The sequence below is a fragment of the Miniopterus natalensis genome, chromosome 14, assembly GCF_054644295.1.
Source record: "Miniopterus natalensis isolate mMinNat1 chromosome 14, mMinNat1.hap1, whole genome shotgun sequence".
Classification (NCBI taxonomy): domain Eukaryota; kingdom Metazoa; phylum Chordata; class Mammalia; order Chiroptera; family Miniopteridae; genus Miniopterus; species Miniopterus natalensis.
Genome location: NC_142094.1, coordinates 40803224 through 40825386, shown reverse-complemented (window position 1 = coordinate 40825386; position 22163 = coordinate 40803224). Strand labels below are relative to the sequence as shown.

The following is a 22163-nucleotide window of genomic DNA, read 5'->3' as shown; positions in this document are numbered from 1 at the left end:
TTAGAGTTTACTGAATTCTGGTCCCAACCAACCTCAGCCCCCACAATTTGGTCACAAGACAGAGCCTCAAGTCAATTCAACAAACATGTGCTGAGCCCATCCTGTGCAAGGCACAGCTTTCCTCCCCCTGCCCCCACCTCACACCCAACCTCCATGCCCGTACAGCTCTGTGCTGCACGCATAGCCCAGGCCTGCAAACTCAGCCAGCAGTGGGGCACTGGGGGGGCGGGGCGGCTCTCCAGCTTAGAGAGAGGGTGAGCGCAAGGACAAGGTCCAATACATAAGAAGCTTGAGGCCTTTTTATTGATAATTCTCCATATACACAGAAGTCCTTTAGTTCCTCTCCAGTGTAATAAAGCACAGGGTACTTAACTCTCATCTCCAAACAGGACAAAGGAGCTCAAGGAAGGGGGTACACCAAGGCCTACCTGGTTCCCCAGGGACTTTCACATCACCAGCCTGGAGCAGGCTCCTGTCTTCCCAGCCCTAGCTAGACTGGTTGGCCTGGCGAGAAAGCTGGCCTAGGATGGCCCTTGTCTCCCCAACCTGCCTCCTGGGTCCCTGCTTAGGGTATAGAAACATTTCCACCTCCTACGGGCTCTAAGTCAACTCCAGGGAAGCATCCTAGGGCAGGAGAAGCCCCCAACCTCCTCAGCCCATTCCCTGTGCCACATGTTCCCAGGAACCAAGCAATAAATAAATAAATACTTCAAAAAGGCAGGGCAGCTCCATAGGAAGGGAGGGGTGCCTGAGCCCGCTCATGGCTTAGAGACACACAAAGCCCCGAAGAGCACATAAATGAATATGAAATTGCTAGAGAGAGGATGGGACCCCAATTGGCCCATAACTGAGACTGTCCTGCTGGAGAACAGCCCTGGAACCTAAGACCCAGCTTGGCAAGATCATGCACTTCCCAGGCCCCCAAGGGTCAAGGCTTCAGGACCTCTGCTCTGCTTGCCTTGTCTCACACTCCGAAGGACAAGGGGCTGGGGAGGGGAAATGTAGCTCTGAGCCAGAGGAGGGGTGCCCGAGGCTCTGAGCAGGGGGAGAAGTAATCTAAGTGCCTGCCACCTATTAGCCAGGGCTGAGGACACCAGGGCAGCATGTGGGCTAAGATTCTATAAGTCAAGGTTTCTTCAAGGTGGGGCTGAGGCCCTTCGAGCTCCTAGGGTTCCCTACATTTTGCTCTAGTTAATAGAAGGACTCTGCCAGGCCCTCCTAGACACGTCCTCCTCTGGGGGAACTTGGGAACTTCAACCGTGTTTCTAGAAACACTTTTGGTCTTGTTAGCCCAAAAGTACTGGTGGGCAAATAATGAGATCCTAGTGCCTGGAGGGACATTCAAACAGCAGAGTTGTAGCATGGCACTCCCAAGCCCTTCTTCAGACTCTCAGAGGGAAAGGCTTAGCCCAGTATCCCGCGGGAGGAAGAATCTCTTTTCCCAGTTTCTGATCTCCTGTCTCAGAGTATTCCCAGCTTTGGAGAGACCCCTGATCCTCAGAGGTATGGCTCTCTGCTGCCCTCTAGCTTATATTCCCTGGCCAGGCGAAAGTCTACTAACAGCCCAGGACAGAGCAAGGCAAACATGCCAGACCCTCCAGGGGCTCCTCTCCCCTCTGGGGTTTGAAAGCAGCCATTAATGACCATCTGCAGGAGTGGGGAACAGCTCCAGAACCCAGCTGGAAACAGCAAGAACAGAAAGGGGAAGCCTACCTAGCATTTGGGCCACATTTGCCCAGCACACATCACATGGGGCTAGGGGTAGGGAGAGCGGGTTCCATTGCTGGCCCAGGGACTGTCGCCTGCTTGGACCCTGTCCCCTCTTCTCACTTGTTCAAGGTCTGGTTACACGAGGCACATACAAACACAGTTTCTCTCTGGGCTTCGGGGGCTGAAAAGGAGGAAGAACTTGGTGAGACAGTTCCTCATGCCATTTTGCTCATGACCCACCACCCCAGCCCCCAAAGCCCCACAGATCACCTACTGCCCAGCCCACATCCTCGCTGACCCAGCTCACTACCCTGCCCTTGGAGACTTTTCTTTTCATGGGATCCAGGGATTTGGGGTGTGACCAAACCAACAGAAGGACTCTCCCAGGTGTTCTATGCATTAGAAATTATTTTGCCACCAACACAACACCTTTCAAAATGTTTTTTAAATAAAGTACCAGAAAAAAAATTTCCAAAATGTTTTAACAGTGGTTATCTCTGGTGGTAAGATTACAGGATTATTTTTCTCTTCCTACTTCTTCTGTATAATTTCCAAAACTTCTAGTATAAGCATATGCTACTTGCATGAAGAAGGAAAAACAAAACCCTTGCTTCTCACTGTAACATATTACAAGGAACTATGTAAGACAGGCTCCCTTTCTAGAATGCGCATATGCATTTATCCTATGCGTGTGTGGTGCTCTTCCTCCTGCTCACCTACATGTTCTGTTTTGTTTGCAATGAGTATGTAGAGCTTTTACAGAAGGAAAAGACAGCCTTCTTTATTTTGTTAAAAGTATTACCACGGTAATGAGAAAACGAGTGAAACTCAGGATGGTGGTCTCCTCTGGGGGAGGCAGGCATGGCGCTGGGGAGACTCAGTGGTGTGGCTAATGCAGCTCTATTTTTTAACTTCAGTGAACTAGTCACAGGCATTCATTATTACACTTCATAATTCAGATATATCATATATTCTTTTGCATGTATCAAATATTTCAGTTTTTTGTTTGTTAAAGGGGGATTGGGGAGATGTTACTAGGGGCCAGAGTAGGATCCCAAGTTCCCTTGACCTATCACTGACCCCTCACTCCTATCCCACAAGGCAGCACCTCCTAGCCCTCCCACTGCCCTGATCCCCAAGCACCTGCATCACTCACCTGTGGCCCCCATGGAAGACTTGGGCACCTTGAAGGAGCAGCACCGGGAGCAGAAGCTGTTTCCACAGTTACTGCAACTCCGCTGAAGACAAGAGCCAAGGTCAGTGTGAGATGCATCCCCCAGCCCCAGGCACCTGCAGCGCCCAGCACTCCCTCCTGCCCACCCACTGATCCCATCCAAGGAACCTGGGACCACTGTGGGTCTGAGGAGGTACCCAGGTGGGGCAGGACTGAGACCCAATAGGACACCCCCAAGGAGACTTACCCTCTTCTTCAGCACTGAGAAGGTGGCCGAGCAGCCCGTACAGCTCCCTGAGAAAGAGGCAGCAGCTCAGCCTTGACCTAGCCTGGGCCTCTCAACACTCACCTGCTCCTGGGTCTTCTTAATGGGGACACTCAGGACACCAGCCCAGCCCAGACTCCTTGGCTGGGAGCAGTGAGCAAGGAGGCAAAGTCCAGATCCAAAGACAGAAGGAAGGAACCATTTTCTCCAGACTGTACATGGCTGCCAGTCCCTGTACCACACTGGGGCTTAGAGGCCCCACTTGCAGGTCCAGCCGAAATAGAGGAGCATACAGCAGAATCTCCCCCCTGAAAACCACGTCAAACTGGCGGGGAACTGACAACAGGCATCCCCCTCAGAGGAGGCAGCTCCAACAACCTCAAATGAAACCTGCCTGAGGCAACCCCTTCCAAAGTATGCCCTTACAAACACTCCACCCACAGGTAAAGAGAGAAATGCCTCCTAAAACCCCAGGCCCTTCTTTCTGTCATCTGAAGATTGTAGGAGAGCAGCTCAGAACCAGGCACCACCAAGAAGATGCACAGGGTCAGAGATGCAGGCACTGTGAGTGATGGGCAGGATGGGGCGAGACAGAGCTGGGAGAGAGATCCTGCCTAAACAACCAGAGACAACAAGATGACAAAGGTTCAGACAATGACAGAGTCGTCAATTGCACTTTAGAAAATGGCTGGGAGGGAGGAAGGAGGGTGTAAGAAAAGATGAAGGATGGGCAAGGAAGGGGCAATCGTTCTTTTAGAGGCCATTTCAAGGCAAGCAGGCCTACAAGAAGCTGTGCTCGCCTCCCTTCTCCAGGAAACTGAAGATGGAAAAGGTGGGCTGCAACAAGGACACAGTCTGACGAAAGGGGTACATGAAGGTGAATGAAGAGCATCAAAGGGAGGGAGGCAACTGAGATCTGAGAAGCAGGGGAAAGGCCACACTGGGCTCTATGACTTCAACAAGCTCCAGAAGCAAAAGCAAACCCCAACAGGAAGGATTAGAGGGCTGCACCCTGGGAGTACTCACTACGGGTCAGTGCAGGCATCTCCATGCAGGCAGAGAGGACCGAGCCACAGTAGGCATGCACTGTTCCCAAAGGGGAACCAGAGAGCCCTGTGGGCCCAGAAGGAAGCTGACTTGGGTCCTAGAAAAACTTGAGAGGGGATAAGGCTACTGGAGGAGGTTTCCAGAACTTGGAGCCCAAAGCCTTCCGTGATCTGGCCAGACAAATTATCAGCTTCAGGGAGCACTACTGTGCCTCCTGGCCCACCTGTCTGGCCAGGTACAGAGTGCCGGGCCTCACCTTCACACAAAGACCCCAAAGCTATACTGGCACCTACATGTGGCCCCTTCCTCTGTCCAGCCAGAATCCCCTGCAGCTCTTGTTAAGGGTCACTCCCTGTGTTCAAGGAAAGGAAGGTCCTAGCTAGAACAAGGAGAAACTTGAAGCCAAGGTGCTAAGGTACATTCTGTTGCTGTCAGTCAGGTCATTACCCCAACAAAGGAAAGGAGAGAGAGCACAGCAGGTGCTGCTCGCTGGGGGTGCCAAACCAGGAAACAAGCTGCTCCAAGATTCTGTCCCCAATGCTAAGAATTTGGGCCAGGCAGCCTGCCTCTGCTTCTCCTTAGCAAAGGTGGCAAGGGTATGGAACTGTGGAAAGGAGCTACCCAAAGACTGACACTCGGGCCCATGTCTGGGGATTCCTCTATACTGGATGAGGGCCAAGCACCCCAAGTCATCTACATGTTCTAGTGAAACACACATGTACCCAGACACAAGCCTGGGTCCAGGGAGGGCTCTGAGTGCTGTCAACAGCTCAGACAGGTGTACAGAGGAGGAGAGCACCCCTGTTCCCTTCCAACATCTACCAACTTTTCCTGCCCCTATTCTCAGCAAAGGTCCTGACTCACCACGTGATGATGCCATGAGGGTGATATAGCAGGGAGGAGCCTAAGATGGCATGGGGGCTGCTGGAGCCATGATGATGGAGCCTCCAGGACAAAGGGGGCTCTTTCTATCAGGACTCTCCCACTTGGAGGCCACAGAGAAGCTCCTGAGCGGCCTGTACTCATTCCTCCCATGCATCTCCTTCATACACTGACAGCCGGAATGGAAGGACCCGCAAAGCCGCTCACCTCACCTTGGTCTGCAGGAATCAGACCCAAGAACAGAGACAGTACACCTGCCCGCACAGAAAAGAGCTTGAGAACACCTCCGGGAAGGTACAGTGAGGGGTCTAGAAGAATGGGGAACTAAGGGGATTAGGAAGAAAAGCATTTTCTGTCCTTGCCATCTTCATAGGAACCTGAAAAGGCTCTTGCCCACCCTGCCAGGGATTAGCTGAACCAAAACCAAATACAGGAATGAGACAGACATAAAACCAGGGGCAAAGGGAGGCTGATGAGTTAGAAAGAACACAGGAGCCGGGTCAGATGACCTGGGTTTGAGTCACAGCTCCACCATTAACTGGCAGAAACCTTTGGGCAAATCACTTTTTTTTTAAGTGTCTTTATCTTTATTGTTGAAAATATTACAGATGTCCCCTTTTTATCCCCATTGATCCCCTCCACCCCACATCCATCCCAACCCCAGGCCTTCCCCAGATCAGTGTCTGTGTCCATGGATTATGCATAAAGCATGTAAGTTCTCTGATTAATCTCTCCCCACCCACTCCCCACTCCCCACCTTCCCTCTGAGATCCCTCAGTCTGTTCCATGCCGGCAATTCACTCTTTTCACCTCAGGTTATTCACCTGTAAAATAGGAACATCTAAGGCCCTTTACTTAAAATCCACAGATATAAGTGAACCACTTGCCAGAGCTAAAGTATTAATTTGTGTGCGGTGTCACTTGGGACTTCTGTAACCTGGGTGGTTCTAAGCCCTTAAAAACTGCCTGTTCCTGTCCCATCTACCATCAGGACTAAATGAATCAGTGCACTGAACACAGAGTGCTCCAGAGAAGTCAGCAACCATCATAAATAAAAGAAAGGTATCTTGCATGACTAGAGGACATTCACACAGCAGCAAGAAACAGCACGTCCAGGACCTTTAACCCTGAGAAAACAACTGGTTGCTGCAGGGGCAGGAAGGCAGCCCCTAGATGTCCTGGATCCAATTCCTCAAGGTAAATCCCAGGGGCTTCCCCCAGGTCACAGGCCCTAGAAGTCACTACCACCAGAACACAGAGTCAGCCACCCCATCGTCCTCCCTGGCAGCTGATACCAGGCAGAAGCAAAGTTCTTCTTCAGGACCTGGGTGACTCCCGAGTCACCAGCTTGCTAGGCTTCAGCCATAGCTCTACCCATCTTAGCTCCTGCTCTCCTGATCTGAGCCAGGATTCTAAGCTGTGTGACCAGTCAAGTCCACCATTCTCCAAAGCTGCCGTCCTTTACCCACCCTAGCCCCCAGGAAAACAAGGGCTGGCCAATCTGTGAACTTGGCTGAGGAGAAGGGACCTCGGGGCTCTATCATGCCCAGAGGAAGACAATGTTTGCTTTAACTTGCTTCCACCTGGACAGGAAAGATCCAGACAGGCTCCTAGGCACACACAGGATGGACAGGGGCCTTGCATATCAACAGTGCCCCTTAAGCACTTACTATGAACCAGCGAGCACTGTGCCAGCGCTTACTAAGCACTGTCTCATTTGAGTCCCAAAAAACCCTGTAAGGTAAGAACCATTATTACCCTCCTTTTACAAAAGGGGAAACTGAGGCACAGAGAAGTTAAATAATTTGCTTAAGGACACCTAGTGGAGCTAGGAGTTGCACCAGGCAGGTGGACTCCACACTCTGTTCTCAGCCATTACGCTGCACTGTCTTCTGAGGTTCCACCTGTTTTGGGATCACACCTCTCTTTGCAGTCCAGGGGTGGCATTTCTGGAACCAAGTTCCTTATCTTCCCACAAGCTAATGCTCAATAAGAGGGACAAGAAGGAACCCACACTCACTCTCTCAACCATCTTGCTATGTGTTCCCAGGGTCCCATGGAAACCACTGTACCCCTCGCTCTTGTCATAAACCAGTACCCACAATTCCAAGACTTTGGCCCTGTGGCTATGGTGCCACCTCCCTATCCCTGTCCCCTGGCCATACCGAAGTTGTTGGTGGGGTACCGCTTGCGAAGCCGCTCTGTGAGCCGTGACACCTTGCTGCGCAGCACTTCATTCTTGCTCAGGAACCCATTGTCGTGCAGGGCCAGCTCATCCTCTACTGGACACGGGGCACCCTCATCATCCTCCTATGGGAACAGCTCCTTTCAGTCCTGCCCACCTTGTGGCAGGGCTCCAGGGCCTGCGTGCAACGGCACCCCAGCACGGCAGACCCCGCGAGGTATGGTCACAGCCAGCTCGGCCACCCTCCCCCTGCCCGGTCCCCGTCCACCTCATCAAGGCTCCTACTTACCAGTACCACCAAGTGGGTCTCCTGCTTCCCGAGGTGCAGGGAGAAGAAAGAAAACAGAAAGAGAGCAAGAAGAAAGCTGCTATCAGGGGGACCCCCAGCAAAAGGAAACACTGAAGTGCTACTCTGAGTTCTGCTAAGCACATCCCAAAGGGTGACATTAACAAAGGGCCCCATAAAAGGATCCCAACATCATATAAGTTTGGGAGAAGCTGTATACTGTTTTCAAACTGGGTGAAATTAATTAAGAGGGTCATTATTTTAACAGAATAGAACAGGAAAGAAAAGATCCCTTATGATATATTCATTAGGGAACTTTACACATATTACAGACATAAGCATGAACTGGGCCAAGATGTATGTGTGTTCCTCACTGTGGCTTATGATCAGAAATGCTGGAAAGCATCACCATTCCAGATTCAGAGTCTACATCATATATGACAGCCTCAGACAAATCTTCTAGCAGTTCGAAAGTAAATGCATACATGGATCGGGCTGATGTAAAAGTGAATAGAACAGGTGTAAATCACAGACCCAGTGAAAACTCACAAGGCCCCATTTCTTATATCTCAATTTCCCACTTTACAGAGACATAAAGTATTTCCTACTGTAAGAAAACAGTAACGCAAATGTAACAAAATGACAACTGCCACTAGGACTCAGTGACTGGGGAACATAAGGAGTGGTGGAGACTATGTGACTTGTCTAAAGGGCACAGTCACTCTTCAGCTACATGGACCACTGCAGACTCAGGGCTACCAGGGCTCCTGAAAAACTGAAAATCCAGAGTTTTGACTGAAATCTCCCCATTTTTAAATACTAGCTCAAAAAAACTTTTAAGTTTTGTATGCCAAATAAAACACTGCAAACTATCAGCTTGAACCACTGTCTTAAAATCAGAAAGACTGTTTAACTTTCTCTGACCTAGCACTTGGCCATGCAACCACTTTCTCCAACCTCCCCTCCCTGCCCCCCAAAGGGGCATCTTTCAGACCTAATTCTGCGTAAGAGCAGTCGGAGACACATAACAGTGCCCTCCCCCAAATATGCGTTCCCCACATCAAAAGTGCCAAGTCCACAGTCTGCAGCCAATCCCCAGCAAGGCATTCCCCAAGGCTTCCAGAGCCATCCCTGCCCTTGGCACCCAGGACAAATCACTAGGTCAGCAACAGGGCAGGCAGAGGTTCAGTGGCAGCCTTTCAACAGTGAGTTCTAGCTCAGAGCAAATTTCAGCTTCTTACTTGGAAATAAGAAAATTTCAAAAATCCAGATTTGGGATGTGAGAAGCCACACAGCTCCAGGACCACCCAACTTCTGGCCCAGTCAGTAGGGGGTGCTGGGGAAGGGCCACCCACCTCAATCGCATCTTTAAACTCCTCATCAGGCTCAGCCTCCTCGGCCTCCTCCACACTGCCTGGCGTGAGGTCCTGGGAAGAGAGACTTTATTAGAAAAGGAGAGGGATAGCAGCGCTGGCCCCTAAGGCAGAGGCCACCTCCCATGAGCCAGCACCCAGGGTCTCCCAAAACTTCTATTCCTGCCCCAGAGGAAATGGCACAACTGCAAGAAAGAAGGAAGTCAAAGGAAAGAGGTACTCTCTGACCCAGCAGGGACAGGGAGGTAGGACCAAGACCATGATGGACCTGCAGTGGCTTATAGCACAGGGGTTGGGAGCATGGCTCTGGAACCACAGGGCCTGGTCTGAGTCCTGGCAACACCACCCTCCGGCACCCACTCTGCCTCAGCCTTCTCCTCCTTGAAGGAGAACAATCTTATCCTCAGAAATAACCTGCACCTAGTGGGGTTAATAGCTATGAAGTACTTGGAACAGCAGAGTAACTACTCAATAAAGCACAGTGGCCATTATTATTACTATTATTATTATTAAGCACTTCAGAGGGATGAGTCCTGGGAAGAAACAGGAATTACATAGAGGGAGCTATGTGGTATGAATAAGCTGGTAATACGAAGGCGCCAGAACCTGCCCACAGCAGGCTCTGCCCTGATGGTGGTAGGCGCTCACCTCTGTGGGCGTAGGCGAAGGTGTGCAGTCTGACAGAACACCCTTCCCCCCAGCATCCGAAGGCACTGGGCTCTGGAAGGCACCCTCTTCCTTGCTGGGTTGCATCCGCCGCTGCAGAGATGCCCTGTACTCAGACACCACTACCCAGAGCAAGGAGAGTGGGATGGGAGGCAGAAACAGGGTGGAATGAGTGGTGTTTTGGGGGTATCCATTTCTGCTGCTGGCTGCCTCTTCCTCCAGCACCCCACTCTCTGCTACAGGAAAGAGTCACCTTCCTAATTCTGAACAAGTCAGCTAACCTAAGCCTCATAAACAAAGCAGAGATACCACCCCATGAGGCTGCTGTAGAGAGATTAAATGTAGTAAGTGCTCGATAAATTAGGAATTCTAAAATTAATTACCCAAACACACCAAGGAAAACAAATATAGCAATCAGCCAAACATATGTACAGGCCCAAGTGTCTGTGACTCAGGGCCTCTCCAGACTGCCTCATTGCTTTAGAAGGCAGACGGCAGACGGGGACTCTAGGATCACACAGATATATAACAGCAACTCCAGGGGGCTGTGTCCCAGGAGTGGGGTGGCAGCACTGGGAAAGCATCCCGCCCTCACCTCCCAGAAGCTACAATATCACACAAGCATTGATTCACCTGCCTCAGAAAGGCAGAGGGACCCCTACGGTAGCAGCCTCCCCGGTGTCCGCCAGACATCTCAGAGAGGCAGAGCCCAGCAGAGCCCACTTAATGTGGTGCTGCCCCCTTGTGGAAGGAATAGCAAACAGCCGATCAGCGGTAGAGACAGATAAGAAGGCTTTCCAGGGCTTACCTCGGAAGAACTCCACATTCCCTAGAAAGAGTGTGCTGTTTAAAAGGGCAAGGACCCAGCACAGCGGCAGCAGATACAGCATGCAAACCGTGCCCAGAAGAGCCCCATAGAACCTGGATCAACAGAGGAACCACAGGATCGGAAACTCATCAGAAGGAAACAATTTTGACCACACCCATGAAATAGCTCTGTACAGTTAGTAAACTGACAAGATCTGCTAAACAAACAAGTGGACAATAAAGCAAGGTGGAAGGCCTTACAACTACCAACAAGTCACTGGTTGCTAACAGCGGGCACTGATGAGGCCACCGTCATGGCTGAGGCTGGGGCCATGTAAACTGGTTCAACGCTCATTACTCCTCAGGCTCTAGACTCTGAAGTCTAGAATAAGACAAACTTGGCTTTGAATCCAGCATAGCCACTTCTCACTGTGTACCCTTAGGCAAGTCCCTTGGTACTCTGAGTGTTATCTCCTTCACTCTACCTCCTAGAGTTACTATGAAGAATGAGACAATACATGGCAGGTGTTAAGCACAGAGCCAGGCACGAGGGGAAAACTAAATAACTGTTAGTTGTCATTACTTATATATAAAGGGCTTAAAAAACATCCCTTCCATTTGATCCAGTAGTTCCATCCTTTAATTTATTCTAAGAAAAAATTTTCAAGATTAAAGCTAAACCCATACAAATGTTCACTACAGGGTTAGTAATAAAAGTAAAAACTCACTAAATGTATAACAGAATGGTTCTATAAATCACAGTATATTCACTATCGATATTAATCTGGTATTACAGTAATTCCAAAAGCCATGTAGCAACAAAGAAAACCATTTATGATATATAATGACAAGTGAAAAAGAAAAAAAAGAGAATCTCACATACACTATGAAGTTACAGAATATATGCATATAACGAACTCTTAAGTCAGTCTAAACATGGTGTCAGCAGGTATATCAGGGTGGGAGATTACATAGCAAGTTATTTTTCTATTTTTAAAATATTTTTACCATAGACAAAAGCAGTGCGTTCCCACCTACAAGCCTATGTGCAGGTCTGCACACAAGAGCTTCAGGAGCTCTTTTCCCCTGGGCTGGGGCACTGGGACACTCGAGGCAGCTGGCTTTGCCTGGGGCTCATTTGCAAATTCCTCCAGGGCAGTGGGAGTGGGAGTGGAGGGGCCACTCACTGTGAGGACACGGTGGGGTTCTCCCAGCGCAGCACTCGATAGGCAGCTTCACAGGTGCAGCACAGGCGGCGCAGGAAGGCCTCCAGCTGGATCAAGCTGCAGACACAAGGGGCTTCTGTGAGCTGCACGCCCTGCCCCACTCACCCAAGGGGCCTGACAGAGCTGTGGGGCGGCAGAGCCTAGGACTTCACAGGCACAGCTAGCTCGGGATGGCCAGCCTCTTCAAACCCTCGAGAGTGGCCAGAGAGCTCAGGAGAACATTCATACATTTCAGTCCCCTTTTTGTAATCCCTGTTGAGATGGAAACAGGACAAAAGTTTCTCCTTTGGTCTCTTTCTAGCTAAAGCTATGAGACCAAGTTACTTATCTTTACTTAACTGGGCTGCCATTTTCCTCTATTAAATGAGCAGGGTACCCACCTCACAAATACACTAGAGCTGTGAGGATAAATGACAGGAGGTAGACAGATCAATGTGTCTCCACCTGCTGTGTAAGGCAGACTCACTTGGAGAGCTTTTTTTAATGGATGCACTCCAAAAGCAATAGCACAAGGTTGTACAATGAGCACCCAGATCTTGGTTTCTGAAGGGCTCCTTGGATAAATGGCTGTTTCTAGAGCTAGGGCAGGAAAAGCATAAGATGAATTTGAACATCCTATTGTCCCATAAAGTAAGGAAGCACTCAAAACAGATGGGGCCATAGTGAAAGAACAGTTCAAAAGAGATCCTACTGGCAAAACCCAGGACAATTTGAGATGAAAATAAATAGTAAAAGTAATGGATTATGACCCATTGAGTTAAATTTTAAAATCTTGAGTTCATATTGATAATAACTAAGAATTACAGTAGAATGCCAGCTAATAATGACAATTAGAAAATTACTTTTGCAACCATCATAGGAATAAATTGGTGAAGGCAGATCCATCAACGGACTTAAAAGTAATGGGTAAATGTTTGATGAGCAACAAGGTATTTAGTTGTGTATCTCCCTCAGATTACTAACTCTCAAGAGTAAAAGAGTCATCTTACCGTGGAGAAACTTTAACCAAGGAATCAAAGTTAGTATCTTCTGTAACTAGACAGACTGACATCATGTACCTTCTGATGCAATCCACTAACAATGACACAATGTCACTTGTCACTACCAACAATGCATAACCTGAATGTAATCATGAGGAGCCAAGCAACCCCAAACTGAGGAAAATACAAAATAATAAGCTTGTTCTATAAAAATGATGTCAAGGTCATAACAAAGACTGAGGAACTGCTCCAGGTTACAGGAGATAAAGGGACATAAAAACTAAATGCAGCCTGTCAGGTGTAGCTCAGTGGCTGAGCATCAACCCATGAGCCAAGAGGTTCAATTCCGGGTCAGGACCCCATGCCCAGGTTTCAGGCTCCATCCCAGTAGGGGGCATGCAGGAGGCAGCCAACTGATAATGTTTCTCTCTCATCAATGTTTCTCTCTTTCTATCCCTCTCCCTTCCTCTCTCTCTAAAAATCAATTAAAACGTATTTTTTTTAAAAACAAACAACTAAATGAAATGCATGATTCTGGATTGGATCCTGGATCAGGGGAAATTTATATAAAAGAGCTTATTAATACAACTGGTAAAATGTGATTATGAACTCTATATTAAATAATAATGTTAATGTTATCAATATAAATTTTCCTAATTTTGATTACAGGACTGTGGCTATATAAGAGAATGTCCTTGTTCTTAGCAAATACACGCTAAAGTATCTGGGGTGAACAGGCCTGATGTTTGCAACTTACTTTCAAATGGTTCAGGAAGCAAAAAATGATGTGAAGAGAGACAGATGCAGCCAATGTTGCAAAATGCTGATAACTGTTCTATCTGAGAAAAGGGCATATGAGAGTTCTTTGTATTATCCTTGCAACTCTTCTGTAAGTTTTGGCTTGTTTTGTTTTTTACTTTCACAACCTCACTTTAATAAGTCATATACGAGCTTACTATAATCTATACCCTAATAAAAACTGAAACTATACATTCCAGTTTAGCTTAAAATCTTTCCAAAATGAAAGATTTCTTTAAATTTTTTAAAAAGCCAGATACTCAGGCCCCACTCCAGATAACTGGTTCAGATTTTCAGGGAGGGGTGACTCTATTTTTTTTGGCTGCCCAGGGAGGATGAGAACCTTGCTGTGTCAAAAGAGCCCAATTTGGGGAGGGCTCACTAAATGGCAGCTGCCACTGAAGTTATATTAATATTATTCAACAATTTTAAGGTGCTTCCTCAGATGTACCAGCTCTGTCACATCCAAGAAATTTCCCCACAGTGCAGTGACGATGACTAATATTTACTGAACACTTCCTGGGTACTAGACACTTGTTTAATCTTCAAAGCCACCTATGAGGTAAGCCTATGACTACCTCACTTAAAAGATGAAGCACCTGAGGCACAGGAAAGCTGAGCAACCTGCCCAGTGTCACACAGCAAGTAAATGTAGGAGCTAGGATTTGAACCCAGGCAGTGGCTCCTGTACACACATGCTAAGACAAGACCTTAATCTGTCTCTCTAATGGAAAGAACACAAGCTGTGAAACCAGCTGGATCTGGATTCTCATCCCAGCTTGGTCACTTTCCAGCTATAAAAGCCCTCTTCCTCACCCACAAATGCAGGATAATAACAGTAGCTACCTCCCAGAACTGTTAAAAAGATGAAAGGGAATAACATCTGTGGTTTGCCTAATACAATGCCTGGCACACTCAGTGTTTGGGAGGTGTTACTGTGACTGTCCCTCACTCCCAGCCCCTTCCATACTCACAAGCTCTTCACCTCAGCCACAGCCTCGGGGCGAGACAGGCGAACTCTCTGCAGGTCCTCCTGCCTCACGCTATGATACTTCCTCCGCATCAGCTCAGACTCGGGCAGCCGTGCCCGGCAAACCTCCTGCAGGTAGCCCAGAAGAGCGGGCACTGAAATCACCAGGGCACCCACTGAATACCATGCACCTGTGGGACCAATAATACTGTAGGTAAACAGGTAGCAAGGATCAGGAGTCTCACCCACCCAGAGGTCCACATGCTTGCTCCCTCACCTCCTCCAAGGCTCTGCCCAAGAGGCCTTCTTTGATCACTCCATAGGAAACAGTGTCTCCCCCCTCACTCTCCAGCCCCTTACCTCAGCTTTATTTTACTTCACAAAACTTATCACATGACAGATTATAGGTGTAGTTGTTGTCTCTTCTACAAATCTAGACTCTTGAGGGCTGGGACTTTGTCTATAGCACCAAATTCATGTTTTTAATATTTAAAAAACTATATTAGCAAACAGTAGGTGGCTCAAGCCTGGAGTATGGCCACTGGGGGCTCCCGATGACTGACATTCTGACCTTTGGGTCACTGGGCAGATTGGAAACCTCTCCTTTGGCTTTGAGGATATCCTAGAACACTGTGGACTAGAAAATGTTGAGGCTGAGAGAAAATCCAAAGGATCACTGGTACCCCCGAGGCAGGCTAACAGAGCATTGGGCACCGAGTAAATGCTCGTTAAATATCTGTCACATGAACTGATTTACTTTGGAAATATGTTCGGGAAAACCTAACAGCCTGGAAATGATATCTGAGTTGAATCAGGCAAAGAAGAGCCCCAATGAGAACCAACAGGAGGTCTTATGTGAAATGGGTTTATTTTCAACCCACTGAGTCCATCTCTCCATAGGAAACAAAGGAGACACTTGGGAAATGAGGGTTCAACAAAAGAATGACTACATGAGTAAAGGACCCAGCTCCTCAGAACAATCTGTCCCACGTCCTTCACTCATTTCCCCTGAGGGGGTCAGCTTGTTTTTGCAGCCATCTGCCAGCTGCAACAAGAAAAAGCTGGGTCACGGCATACTTTGTCATAAAAGGTCCCCTGGAGACATCACTACCCAGGACCCATACAGCCACCCACCTGTCCACACATGAGCCCACCTTCCTGGTCCCCTCACCCCATGTCATGCCCCAAATGACCCCAGAATCAGCTTGGAAACCGAACTGGAAAGAGCATTCAGACAAGAAGGAAACAATAACAATAACAGCTATATAGAAGATCCCCTGACCTGCAGAAAATACGATGCAAGCCCACTGTGGATACGTAAAACCGTGGATAGTACAGAATCCTACATATACTACGTTTTTTCCTATACAGACATACCTATAATAAAGTTTAATTAATAAATTAGGCAATTTCATGGGTAGAAGGTTTGTTCTTACTGTAGAGCTTAGCAACCTCAGCATACAATATTTTTTCTTTCCTTAAGTCAAGAACTTTCACCTTTTCACTTAAAGGAAGCACTTCACAGCTTTTCTTTGGCATATCCAAATTGCCAGCATCACTTTGGGGCCATCATTTAGTTTAAAAAAAGGGTTACTTGAACACAAGCACTGCAGTCCCATGACAGTCAATCTGATAACCAAGAGGTCTACAAAGTGACAAGTAGCATATACAGAGTGGATATACTGGGCAAAGGGATGATTCCCATCCCAGGAAGGACAGGAGCAGGATGGTGAGAGATTCCATTAGGCTACTCATATTGACACTCAATTTAAAACTTATAAATTGCTTATTTCTGGAATTTTCCATTTAATCTTTTTGAAAATATTTTTAAAACCCATTCTAGCACACAGTAGGTTGACAGCGGACAACTGAAACCATGGAACGTACAACCATGGGTAAGGGGGGACTACTGTCATGTATTGGCTGCTCACTCTGTGTCAGGCACTGAGCTAAGAGTTATACATAAATGCTCTCATGCCCTACAACTCCCCTCTGAGGAAAACACTGTTAATACCCTCCCTTTAGAGATGAGGAAAATTAGGCATTAGGGCACACCAGCCAGCCAGGATTCTAGCCCAGAGTGTCTCTCTCCAGAACCTGTGTTCTGACATCATATAGACACAGAGGGAGGCCAACTCCAAGGCAAGACCAGTGGCTCTTTCACCTAGGGTTGCTTTTTGGAATTCCTTCCCACATTCATTCACAAAACAAAAAACAAAACCAAACCCTGCCCCTGGAAGTTCTTACCCTCATTCAAAGTGAGGAACAAGACGTTGAGGCCCAGGCAGGTCAGCAAGGAACACAAAGGCGTCTGCCACCTACAACACAGAGAGTTCTAGTCACTAAAGACCAGCCAGTTGTTCCTCCAGGTGGGAAGGGGAGGATGAGTCATTAAAACCAGGAGCCAAGAAGAAGGGGCCTGGAGCTCAGGGTGTCAAGGAGAAATGAAAACTGGGTCTCTCACTTGGACAGATGACTGGGAGAGGAGTTAAAGTCACATATTAGGCCTGGGGTGAGAAAAGATACCCTCTTAGAACTAGAAGACCTGTGGCACTTGCACCAAGGAGAAGGAAACATTCATAACATTATCTACTAAGAAACCTAGTTAGGAGTGCACCTTCCCTTTCTACCTAAGACTGCATTTCCCTGGCTGGGGCTGAAACACCAAAGATGTCCCGCTGGAGCACAGTGGAGCAGACAAACACAGGCCAGAGCAGACTGGCACAGAACAGAGCCGACCAAAGCCAAGCAGAGTGGACCAGACTAGCGCAGAACAAAGCAGACTAGCACGGGGCGGGCAAAGCAGAGCCGACCAGCGAGGAGCAGGCAGAGCTGTCTAGCCAGAGAGGAGCCTGGCCTCAGGGCCGCCTCATAGTCTGTTGTTTTCACAGCCTTGCCGTACCACAACTGAGCTGTTTTGGATTGAATAAAGTTTCCTTCTTCACTGTACCCCAAACTGTAGATTCCTGTTGGTGTTGAACTGGTGCCAACAACCATTTGTTGACAGTTGTTTGTGCACATCCACACAACCCCCTGGGGTGCTAAAAAAAAAAAAAAAAAAAGAAACCTAGTAAACACAGTTTAACCTGTGTTTTGAAAGGTCCTATTCTCTTCCAAAGGTGCGAATGACAAACATTCTTCTTTAAAATTTTCCTTTATTTTTTTATTGAGATATAATTTACATGTAACATATTCTTTTTTACAGTTTCATAAGAACATATATATATTCGCTGCACAAGATTCATCTAATACAGAAATCAAGAGAGCAAAATATAAAGGATTTCCTTGATCCCATTTTTAACTTTCTCTTCTCACTTCTGCAATTTTGAGAGTTTGTTTTAAACCTACATTAATTCAAAAAGAGAAAAATATTTTAATATATTGAAAAATGAGGACAAAGCCAAGGTGTAGCATTCTCTCAGCAAATATTCCCTACATGAACAGGAACAGATAGAAGCAAACACAGACCCAGCTCCCACCATCACCACCTAATGGCAAAGCAGAAGCCTCCAAAGAGGGAAGAAAGACCAGAGACTCAGGCTGCTGAGGACAAGCAAACACTGCTGGCTTAGTCCCTGATACAAGACATTTCATATGGAAAAAGGAGCACTGATGTAGTAATGACATCACTGACACCTACAGTCTAAAGAACAATGTCAGTATATTTAAGGCTAGCCATCAGAGGAGAAAAACAAATAGAACCTAAATGTTTGGGGGTTTTTTGCTCTAATTGGGATATTTCAGAGTTACTAACTTATGAGCTGCTTTTCTTTCTTAACAGTTATAGCAAGGGAATGAATGACCTCTCTCGGACTGTATCTTAAAATTTAACACATTCCAACTGTACCACCCTAATTAGGCCTCCAGACCATCTAGTGGCAGCTACCAGGGTAAAAGCAAATTAATAGTCAGGTCTAAGGCCAATCTCATTTCAGAAATAAAAGCATCATACAGCCCCTGAAGTCACTTTCATTTTAAAGCCTCTCCCATTCTATCTGTCTTCACTGACGCTTCAGACATGGAGATCTACCTACTGGAGTAGCCGATCCCAGAAGAGAGGAGTCTTTTAAAAATCTACTGCAGCCCTAGGCTTCAGACCTAACAGCCACAGCTCAAGATTAGGTCCCTCTTCAAAGTCAAATCCTCTTTACTAAGAAAAGAACAAACGCACAAACTAATCTACCAGCCACTTTCACAGACCAGTGCTCCCTCTCCCTGGGGGGCACAGAGACCACAAGCTCCTAAGGGCTTTTTATGCCCAATGCTTCTCTTCCATCCAGCTTTAATCAATCTCACCACATCCTCAGATTTCTAATTTCATAAAAGAAAAAAACCCTAACACATTAGTGCTAAGAAGCACTAATAGGCCAGTGGCAGAAAAGAAGGGCAGAATATATTTAACTTTTGCGGTTTGCAAAAAAAGGGACAAAACACACACATGTATACACACATACATACATCTGCACTCATACATGTGTACACCCACACCCATAGTGGTAAACACAGCCCCATGCTCTCCAGAACCCACCCCCTCCCCAAAGGAAGACTGAAATTCATCTCAGATAGTTGGTCATGGTGGGATTATAAAATGAGCCCTTCCTCATACTATCTCACCGTTACTTGCACCAAGAGTACAGTGATTTAACAGTAGAGAACACTGATCTGGAACATTAACTAGCTCATCTCCAGAGATAATGCCATAAATTAAAGGGGTTCTGGGAAGAACAAGGAAAATTAGAGATTTGGTCAGAAAGTTAAAAATAAATCTCCCACTATTTTCACACTGAGGTAAGAATGATTACTCAACAGCACCCTTAGAGGTTAACTCCACTTACTCTACCTACTACCTGTCTCTCTTGAGCATCTTAGAGGGTTGGAGGTCCTTTATGAGAATCTAATAAAATTAGAAGCTTCTCCCTAGACATGCACACATGTGGCCACATACAAATCTAATAAAATTAGAAGCTTCTCCCTAGACATGCACACATGTGGCCACATACAATTTTTCATTCAGTTTCAAGAGTTTCACATGCCCCTTAAAGCCCATTTCACAGGCTCCAGGGCAACAATGCCTGCTCTTTAGGACAACCAGGTTTTACGCACTCCCACTGAGATGCAATATTAAGAACACAGAACCTTTGTTTAAAAAAAAAAGTTCTTTTAAATTTGAATCTAATCCAACCTTTACATCTAACTTGCAGTATGCACCATGAGGAAGCAACCAGACATATCTGTGTAGGAAGTTCTCCAGAATAGTGAGCTGAGTCTCTTCAGCAAGTCAATGTCATAAAAAAAGTCATTTTAGATTGAGAAAGACTTAGGAGACATAGTAACCACAGAGAATGTATAGTCTGGACTAGAACCTGATTTGGCCAAAAAAAATTATAAATGGCATTCTTGAGACAACTGAGGAAATCTGAAAATGAACTGGGTATAGGAAGATATCATAGGATTACTGTTAATTTTGTTAGCTATGATGTTACTTTGATTGTGAAAAAAAAGTCCTTATTTAGAGACAAACAGGAGTATTTAGAGAGTGAATGTCACATATGTGTAATTTAAAATACTTTAACATAAGATATAAAATGAGCTGAAAGAAGAAAAAGAAAATTATGTAGAACAAAAATCAAAGCAGAATAGGAACAAAAAAATTTGAGATCCATAATCCTACAGGATTCGTGAACATGGTACCTGCTTATTCATAGGTATTTGTATTTCTTTAACTTACGTTCAATATTATACTCTATTTTTAACATTAATTAAGCTAATATTGGAAGGGAGGAAAAAGCCTGCTCTAGATATAGAAGACTCAATGTTCAAGACTAGCTCGCAACCCTGAGGTACGAGCTTATTCAACCACAAAGAAGAAACCCTGGTGAAAGGCCAGATGGTTCCCAGTGCCTGCCTCTCCTGGGCTGGGCCTGAGACAAAGGGTGGACCTGGAATAAGCCCAGAGGCCCAATGGACCTTCACTAGGGCAGAAAGGACAGCCCAGCCACTGCCTAAATAGCCAGTGCAACTACAGAGCAGGAAGACAGGAAACCCAGCAGGTCAGAGCAACTCTACAAAGTCTGTACCTGAGCAAGTACCGGACACCGTCACCTGCATCCTTCAGGGGTTCCAGGTAGATCTCCAGCCTCTTGTAGGACAGAACCAAGTTGAAAAGATCAAATGCCGGCGACTTGGCAGGGGACTTGGCAGGGGCAGGTGGAGACTCTAGGGGAGCCTCAGGCATCACACTGGGGCTGGCCTCAGGCCCACACCCCTCACGCTCAGATGACTGCATCCTGTAACCATAATAATTCCTGACATTTGCATCACACTTTCAATGCCCCACACACTTCTACTTGCATTATTTCATGTAGTGCCTACAATCAACCTGTGAGGGAGGCAGGACTACAGGTGGAACGTCCATTTCACAGAGGAGGAAACTAACAGCCAGCAAGGTGAAATGAATTACCCAGATATAAAATCCTGCTCTGCTGACTCTCCATCTACTGTTCTTTTTCCCACAGACCATCAAGAGTATAAACTGTCAAGACCAAGCACACATAGTTGCTGAAGGGAGGCAGCCTGGGATCTCAAGAGAATTAATGTTCTGAAATATTTTTCCCCCACTTCTTACCTGGTTAACTCCTATTCCTCCTTCGGGTATTTGGCTTAAATATCACTCCCTTGCTCTGAGAAGTCTTTGCCAACACAACACCTCCAGTCCAGACTAGGAGGCCCTCCCCAATGCTCTCAAAGGATTATGTACTCACCCTAACAGCATTTATCACACCAAAGTAACACTCCTCGCTTTCTTCCCAGGCTGCCCCTCTTGACTTTGAGCTCCACCAGGTCAAGGACTATGTCGTTCATTCACCACTGTTTCTGCACACAGTGGGCGCACAGTGACTAAATGAACTGTCCATCCTCAGGACCTCAGTGCTTTCTTCTGCGCCTCCTCATTCCCTAACCCTTCCCTCTCCCTTCCGTTCCCAACAAGTCCTGGACCATCCCTGCCCATTACCCCCCCCCCTTTTCCTCCCTTGAACCCCACGGAGCAGTCATCACCTTCCCAAACGCCCCGTCTCCCTTCTCTAATGAGGAGAGCCACAGGAAACGCTCACCCTCTTTCCTAATGTCAAAGTCCTACACAAACGCTAAACAGAAAACAAGGGGGCGGGACCTCGGCGCACAGCAACATAAACCAGTCCCAAGCAATGGGATGCAATCTAACGGCAGGAGTGGGGGTGACAAAGGAGTGGGGGTGACTGGGAGCCCGAAATCCCCGCAGGCTGACACAGGACGAAAGGACCCTGGGCGGCGCGAGGTAGGAGTCCGGGAAGGGTGAAGCAGGTCAGCGCCGGCAAGGGCCTGGACCACCATGTCCGCAGCCCTAGGAGCCTGACAGGGCCCCGCGGCCCAAACCAAAGAAGGCCACGCCCAAGGTCGCCGGGCCAGCAGGTGGCGGCCCCCAACTCCGCACAATCGACAGAAGCAAGGGAAAGGGGAGCGGGTGGCGCCTCACCTTCTCGGTCGCTGGGTTGGTGGAGGGAGGGGCGGGGACGGCCTGGGGGCACTGATAGGGCCGCTGGGCCCCGGAGCGGTAACTCAGGCCCGCCCCACCCCGGCAGCGCGCCTCTCTCGGGTGCCGCTCTGAAGTCGCTCGTCCGAAAACCTCCGCCTCCCCCGCCGCCGCCGACGCTTCCTCGCTGTGCGTGCCCGTGACGCAATCGCGTTCGCCCCGCCCCCGGCTCCGCTCCCGGGTTTAGCTCCGCCCGCTCCAGCGCAGGTAGGGGCTCCAGTCAG

The 22163-nt window shown here is 47.7% G+C and overlaps 1 protein-coding gene across 4 annotated transcripts; it reads right to left on the bottom strand.

The window, feature by feature from the left end:
* Positions 1–218: 218 nt before the first annotated feature.
* ZFYVE27 (zinc finger FYVE-type containing 27) lies at positions 219–21035 on the bottom strand. Of its 4 annotated transcripts, XM_016220010.2 has the most exons (11): positions 20447–21035; positions 16617–16687; positions 14374–14560; positions 11583–11678; positions 10397–10509; positions 9571–9710; positions 8905–8976; positions 7244–7388; positions 3132–3178; positions 2867–2948; positions 220–1891 (listed from the first exon to the last, which is right to left on the bottom strand). In XM_016220010.2, the coding sequence occupies exons 1-11, from the start codon at positions 20653–20655 to the stop codon at positions 1827–1829; spliced, it is 1227 nt and encodes a 408-aa protein (XP_016075496.1). In that variant the 5' UTR covers positions 20656–21035; the 3' UTR covers positions 220–1826. The 4 variants fall into 4 exon arrangements, 3 of the variants coding, with proteins under 3 accessions (XP_016075497.1, XP_016075496.1, XP_087680616.1); XM_087824490.1 differs by lacking the exon at positions 16617–16687 and having other exon boundaries at positions 20447–20562; XM_016220011.2 differs by lacking the exons at positions 14374–14560; positions 16617–16687 and having other exon boundaries at positions 219–1891.
* Between the last annotated feature and the right edge of the window lie 1128 nt (positions 21036–22163).

Excerpts from the sequence above, each read along its gene's own strand:
- ZFYVE27 (XM_016220010.2), bottom strand. The coding sequence starts at position 20,655 with ATGCAGTCATCTGAGCGTGAGGGGTGTGGGCCTGAGGCCAGCCCCAGT. Across the intron at positions 14,561-16,616 it reads GTTCCTCACTTTGAATGAGG|GTGCATGGTATTCAGTGGGT; the intron begins GTAAGAACTTCC and ends TTGGTCCCACAG. Across the intron at positions 9,711-10,396 it reads GAATGTGGAGTTCTTCCGAG|TGGTGTCTGAGTACAGGGCA; the intron begins GTAAGCCCTGGA and ends TGCTCTGGGTAG.